Source organism: Anarrhichthys ocellatus, unplaced genomic scaffold (genome assembly GCF_004355925.1).
Source record: "Anarrhichthys ocellatus isolate YVR2014 unplaced genomic scaffold, GSC_Weel_1.0 scaffold16, whole genome shotgun sequence".
NCBI classification, from domain to species: domain Eukaryota; kingdom Metazoa; phylum Chordata; class Actinopteri; order Perciformes; family Anarhichadidae; genus Anarrhichthys; species Anarrhichthys ocellatus.
In genome coordinates this window covers 9354826-9362404 of record NW_022280046.1, presented here as the reverse complement: position 1 = coordinate 9362404, position 7579 = coordinate 9354826, and the positions used below count along the sequence as shown (strand labels likewise).

The 7579-nt window shown below is 40.6% G+C and overlaps 1 protein-coding gene across 1 annotated transcript in view; it reads left to right on the top strand.

Annotated features, from left to right (window-relative positions):
- Positions 1-7579, top strand: part of dcc (DCC netrin 1 receptor) — a 232478-nt gene that overhangs the window by 159972 nt on the left and 64927 nt on the right. The window contains exons 14-15 of the mRNA XM_031855714.1: positions 2110-2220; positions 3664-3858. Of these exons, the coding sequence (XP_031711574.1) occupies positions 2110-2220; positions 3664-3858 (306 nt within the window). The remainder of the gene's footprint in view (positions 1-2109; positions 2221-3663; positions 3859-7579) is intronic.

Sequence of the window (7579 nt, the reverse complement as noted above, 5' to 3'; positions counted from 1 at the left end):
GTGTGTGTGTGTGTGTGTGTGTGTGTGTGTGTGTGTGTGTGTGTGTGTATCAGTATTCAAACTGCCACCAGCTATTATTTCAATTTGAGGTTTGCAGGATTTGAATGAAACTGATCTCCCTTTTCATTGTTTTCCACTGATGGTTATCTTCATCTATCTACGCAGGAGCTCATTCCCCAGTGGCAGGTTTGTGTGTGTGTGTGTGTGTGTGTGTGTGTGTGTGCATGTCCATGTGTGTGTGTTGAATCTGATCTGCCCGCTGCAAGCCTGGCTGTCAGCAATAATCACTGCTTTTTACTGTCTCAGAATAACAAACTGAATTTCAATAAATAACATGACAAATTGCAGCCGAGGAGACATGTAATACATCCAATTAAACTTGTCTTTTTGTTTGCCTTCAAGCTTGTTAATTCAGCACTAACACTAGAACTCAATGTTTGTGGGTTCAGCAAGTAGAAACTTAATTCCCCTGATCCATGTTGTTTGAACAAATCAGACAGCATCCAATCAAGTTGCAGTGAAGAACTAAGATGAGCATCAGTTGGGAAAAAATAGTATGGGGGTTATGATAAGCCACAACTGTACGCAATGGTTGTGTGTTGTTCCGATGGAAAACAGATTATTCAGGGTGTTTCTATGCCCATTGATGGCTGGAAGCCATACACACACACACACACACACACACACACACACACACACACACAGATTATTCCATAGATTACTCCATCAAGTAAATTAGTGACTCTAGAACTATATTCCAGAACACACGTGTATCTTTTGAAGTCCTTTCGACATCACTATATCACTTTAAATGAAGAATACTTACAGATATTTTCTTACCTTAGATGAGTTAAATAAACTTGCTATTCCTGACTTTGGACTTGGCTGTCTTGATTTTAGACTTGCCCGTCTTGAATTTTGACTTGCCCGTCTTTCCTTTAAACTTGCTTGTCTTGACTTGGAACTTCCCGTCTTGACTTTGGACTTGCCTGTCGTAACTTTGGACTTGCCTGTCTTGACTTTGGACATGTCTGTCGTGACTTTGGACTTGCCTGTCTTGACTTTGGACATGTCTGTCTTGACATGGGACTTGCCTGTCTTGACTTGGTACTTGCCCGTCTTGCCTTTGGACTTGCCGGTCTTGACGTTGGACTTGCCTGTCTTGACTTGGGACTTTTCTGTTTTGACCTGAGACTGGCCTGTCTTGACTTGGGACTTTTCTGTTTTGACCTGAGACTGGCCTGTCTTGACTTTGAAACTTGCCAGTCCTGACCTGAGACTGATCCAGAATCAGCAGTTTTCATGTCCAGAGGCTTGTTCCTTTGACTTTCTTTTTCTTTTACCAACACAGTTGTTCATATTTTGTGATAAAACAGCCTGAAGAGTTTCATGTACAGCTAAGCCTTAAAGTACTCCAATTGTCAGTCACCTAACAGTGTTATTGATGCTTTGTCCACACGTACACAGACATTTTTGTAAATGTAATGTTTGTATGTGTTTTGAGCTTTCATCCATACCCAAACAACGTTTTTGGTCACTGAAAACTGAGCTTTTGTAAAACTTCGGAGTTTTTGTCTTTTAATGTCAGCGTGTGCACCGTTATATCCTTTGTGACGCGTCGCTACTGAGGCAACATGCTGTGCAACTTTGCCATGAATGTTTGGCGGGCCTGGCCAAATAACCTGCTAACAGATCTTTTTTACATGTTTACACATAAATGTACATTTCACGCTACTCCTCCACTATACTGAGGAACAGAGTGCTATCATGGATGGGATTTTAGTTAGAACGCAGGAGGAAAAATGTACACAATGACCCGTGTACGTATGAACAAGGCCTGAGTTCACTGCAGGAACCCTTGACACCTGTAATAACTTCCAACTGTGCAACTTTCATCTCTCAACATTCTAGAGCTCGGTCACAGCTGTGGATGAAAATCTTCAAGGTTGACACTTTAAGGTACCTAAATGTCTGTTTTAATAGCATGCTCTTTCTTTCTCTCTTTCTCTCTCTCTCTCTCTCTCTCTCTCTCTCTTTCTCTCTTTCTCTCTCTTTCTCTCTTTCTCTCTCTTTCTCTCTCTCTTTCTCTCTTTCTCTCTCTTTCTCCAGGTCTAGATAAGGGCAGTCAGTACAGTTTCCAGGTAGCAGCCATGACAGCCAATGGAACAGGTCCGGCCAGTGACTGGTTCAACGCTGAGACGCCGGAGAATGATCTGGATGGTAAGAACAGAGACGGAGAGAGCCCGTAAGAGAGTGTGAAAGCAGTGATCTGTACAACAGCATGTAAATACTTCCACTGTCCCGACACACACATGAATATTTAACCACCTAAGATGGATAGATGGAGGGAAGAGGGAGGGAGGAGGGAGGAGGGGGCAGGCGGGATGAGAAGGTCGGGAGGAGAAGGGGGAGGTGGAGGAGGGAGGAAAGTTCACAAGATTGTACAAAGTATGAAAAAGAAAAGCTGCAATTCTGTAATATTTCTGTATCATTAAAAGATAGAACTGATGAGAGACATAAAAAACAGGAAACACTTTACTTAAACTACCCTGTTTGGTATTCATGAGCTATAAACATTTAATAAATAGTTGATAAGTACAGTAACAAAGCAATTACATAAAAAGTAATTTCAGTGTCTTTTCAAACCCACAAAAAAATGAATTCAATTTCTATAGAAAACAGACACAGAACAGAAACTCTTTCTCCCTCTCCTCTCACAATGGAAATGACCAGTGGTGCGTAGGCTTTTTAACATAAAATAAATCCCTGGAAATTGTTGAGGATGTGAAAAAACCCATAAAGAACAACATGAAGAATTGATGAATACATATATATATATTTTCAAGTGGAGTAAGTGTTGTATTAATGTATTTGAAATAAGAATAAGTCAGCACCATAACTGGAGGCCGCTGTACAGCAATAGAGTAAACGCAGTTGTAATAATATAACATTTTTATTTTTATTCAATAATTTCTTTAAATGTTTGTATACTGATAATAAATGCTAAATAGAGGGTATTAAGGAGGATGTTTCTACGACGCCCATGTCTATAATGTGTTATAAACATTCTTATTATGCATTGTAATTGTCTTATAGCACTGTATAATTATAAGCACTCATATAAATAAATATAATTATTGTTATAACGCATTATTTATATTCATGAGTGCTTAAAATACTGAAAAAGGTACATGAATGACTGAAGAGCGAGAGAGAGAAAACCAGCCATCAAACAGACGATTGGATAATTAGAAAAGTGGACCTCAGGCTGAATCTCAGGAGGAGGATGTCCTGGTCAGCAGGAAGCAGCTGAGATGATAAAAAAACAAACACATCCATGCTAACTGTGTTTCCAGGACGGGACAGAGGGAGACGGAAATCTTGTTTCAATGGATTATTACTCAATGAAGTGATATGAAGCGTCTCCCCCCCGAGGACAAGAGAGCTCACTAATCTGATCCAATCTGATGCTGAAATAACACAAAGTGTCAGGGCTTATTAGGGCCTAATACACAGCTAACAGGGTTAGCATCTGTAGGACACGGCTGCTCTAAGTACCTGCAACGGCTATGGCCAACACGGTGAGCTTCAGAGCTGCCGGTGCTGGAGGTCAGCCGGCACTAGACACTGAGGTCTGACGCGTCATTGTGTGTGTTTCTGCAGAGAGTCAGGTTCCTGACCAGCCCAGCTCCTTGCATGTCAGGCCGCTGCCCAACAGCATCATCATGTCCTGGACTCCGCCCCTCAGCCCAAACATCCTGGTTCGAGGCTACATCATTGGCTACGGAGTGGGAAGCCCCTATGCCGAGACGGTCCGAGTCGACAGCAAACAGAGATACTACTCCATCGAAAACCTGGGTGAGGACGGGGTGGGAGGTGATGGGGCAGGAAACAGAAACAGTGTGAATACGCAAGTTACATGACAAAAAAATCAACGTTGACTTTTACATGAGGAAAGAGCTTACAGCAGCCACAGACACCTGCAGAAACAAGCAGGGATGGAAATATGGAAGTTATAAACTGAAGATTAATCTCTGATATGTATTTGCATCACTGTAGAAAACTTTTTTCTTACATACTGTCTCATCAGCACTAAAATAAAACATGATTTCATGAATTCACTTCTCAAAATGTAGGCTACTTAACGACAACAAATATTTCATATTTCCCCATAAAGCCATCTGCTCCTGCAGACAAAGTGTCAATATTGACTCAGCGCCTCCCTGTTCCAGTAATTCATTGTGATGATGAAATCCCCATTTAATTACCATCAATAATTCAAAGAAATGTAATAAGAAAGCAGCTTGAGGAGGAAATCTAATTGTGAAGGGACGAGCGAGAGAAAAAATATTCCCCAGTGACCACAACAAGCAATCTGCATGCCAAAGAAGACAATAACAAATACGGTGAATTTTCATACGCAGATGAAATTTCCCGTCTGAGGTCTCATAATGGTGGAGTAATGGAAAAATAAAATACCTTTGCCTTGTTGCACGCACACACGGGAGCGAGCGCACATATGTACACGACATTTATAATTCATGCCAATCATTAATTCATGCGGCGAGGCGTCTGGGGAGCAGAGCGGGCACGTTTGTTTAACTGATGCGAGGGGTTTGACGCTACATGGTGAGAACATGCAGCATTTGCTTTAACCAGCAAATACTACAGATTTATTGTAAAAATATTTACCCTCTGAACCCCAAAAACCCACCGGCGATATTGAAAAGTATGTTTTCGTTAAACACCAAAACTATGCTGTTTATCACAGCCAGAAGCTGTAAAAAACGTCCGATTTTCATCCTTCCGACGGTTGTTGAACACATCATGTGTGGCAAATGCTTCCATCAGAAAAAGCAGCCAAAACGAAGCTCAGAATTGTGTTATTTCATCAAAAAAATTTTATTCTCCATCTCTCATTTAAAATCTCGCCCAAATAAACCGTTTTCTTTAACAAAAATCCTCTGGAAAGACACAAATTCTGACCACTTCAGCACAACTATGAAGCTATGGCTGATTCGCCTGAGACCAACAGTCATGTGACGAACATTTGGTGAAACTGAGGCTGCTGAGCAAAGAGCAGAGATGAGAGAAGAGGAGAGGTTGTCAGTAGTAAATGCAAATAATTCAATATATATAGCACGTAGACCAGGGGTCTCAAACTCCCAGCCCGCGGGCCGAATCCAGCCCGCCACGTCATTTTATGTGGCCCACAAATCCGCCAACAAAAACAAAAAAAAGTTTAAAAAAAATATATATATATATATATATTTTTTAAATTTGACTTGATAATAAAAATATCCCCATAGTCGAAATTATGAGATAGAAAGTTGAAGTTATGAGATTGAAAGTCAAAATGATGAGATACTTAAACACACAGTCACAGAAGCAGCTCTTTACTGTATATTTGACATGAAATGTATTGTGAGTACATTGAAGACTACTTTAAACATGTCTTTACAACACATGAAATACTTCACGTGGGATTGTGCAAACGCACCCTTGACAGGATTTTAAGCATTGAACAAAGTTATTGTAATAACTTGTTTGATATTTGTCTTTGTTATGTTCTTTAATAGTTTGATCTTTGATAGAGTAATGTGGGTTTCTTAACCCTAAATTAAAAGGATTTAAGTTGAAACAGAAATGTGCTGAAATATATTTTTACATTTATATAACTGCATGTACAATATTTTTACACTTGAATAAACAATAATCAAATGCAGAGACAGTTATTTAACAATATGTTACGAGTAGTTACATTTACACAACCGGCCCTTTGAGGGCGACCATGATGCTGATGTGGCCCGGAGTGAAAATGAGTTTGAGACCCCTGACGTAGACCCTGCTTTTTTAAAAAACATTAATAATGAATAATAATTAATAATAATAAAACAAATGATCAAAGTCATTCAACTTATAGCTTATATATATATATATATATATATACATATATAAAACTTATATTATAACTGTGTTATATTGCACAAAAGACGTTTTTGAGTCACTGCTTCTAGCCATGACTGCAGTTTCCATAGAGGTGGAGGACTTTGATACTGCAGTGAAGATCAAGTGAAATGTGACTGCTTGGGGTTCAGAGGGTTAAATGTTTTTAATATTGCTGATAAGAGAAATGAAGACCATCATGAGCATAGTAAAGTCAAAATGAAACTGGGTTAACCTTTGACCTTTCTTTCAATTTTTCCTCACTTTAACATTTAAAAAGTGTGTCGCTGAATCAGGAAACCAAAGAGCATAAACGTAGAAGGGGCTGATCACACCACGACACGTCGCTACAGGCGCTGCCGCTTGAAAAACTGCAGGCAAACCGACATGGTGAACGTCTGGAGCAAGGCTGCATGCGCAACAGATTATATGTAATTAAGGAAAAGGGTTAATGTGCTCGCTCCCTCACTCAATGGGACTATCACAACATGTCATTTAGCAGACGCTTTTATCCAAAGCGACTTACAATTCAGATTCTATCACATCGTAGGCACAGCTACGGAAGCAATTTTTGGGGTTAAGTGTCTTGCTCAAGGACACATCGACATGTGACTAGTGGAGCCGGGGATCGAACCGCCGATCCTCTGATTGAAGGACGGCCCTTGATTGGTTGCCTTTGGCCAAATGTAACATTGGCAAGCAACTTTGCGCCTGGAGCTGAAAAGTTGAGAATATTATAACTTTTATGCGTGTCTAAAAACCGCAAGAAAAGCACGAGCCGTACCACAGCAAAACGTAGTTTGCAGGCGGCGCTTTTCGAGTGATGCGTCTCGGTGTAACCAGGGCCTAAGAAAGCAAATAATGTCGGCCTCGTATCACGTGTACAGAAACGCACGATGCCACATGGTTAACGCTGTGAAACAATCCGTTTGGATTAGGCTGCTTGGTTACGGGGGGAAAAAAGATTGTGGTTTGTGTTAAAATGATAATGTGACAACGTAACTCGTGTTAATAAATAACGAGCGTCAGTGGAACTTCTTACATAACGTTATGTAACAAGCGTGGCCAGCCAAAACAAAGACACTCCAGATGTGTTGCGAAAAGATTTATTATAAGGTTTTAAGATTGTTGATATGAGAAATGATTATCATAGTAAAGTCAAAATAAAACTCAGTTAACCTTTGACCTTTCTTACAAATGTTTCCCCTCTTTAACAGTTCAATAAATGTGTTGCTGGAGTGTCCAGAAGGGGAAAAAGTAAAATCATCTAAAAAATGACATCTTAGAATGATAATGTACTATGTTGTATTTGCTGAATGTCCTTTAAAATAACTCTCTCTCCCTCTCTCTCTCTCTTTCTCTCTCTCTCTCTCCCTCTCACTCTCCCTCTCTCTCTCTCTCTCTCACTCTCTCCCTCTCACTCTCCCTCTCTCTCTCTCACTCACTCTCTTTCTCTCACTCTCTCTCTCCCACCCTGTCTCTCCCTCCCTCTCTCTCTCTCTATCTTCCTCTCTCTCTCTCTCTCTCCCTTCCTCTCTCTCACCCTCTCCCTCTCTCCCTCTCCCTCTCTCTCTCTCTCCCTCCCTCTCCCTCTCTCTCTCCCTCCCTCTCTCTCTCTCTCTCTCTCTCTCTC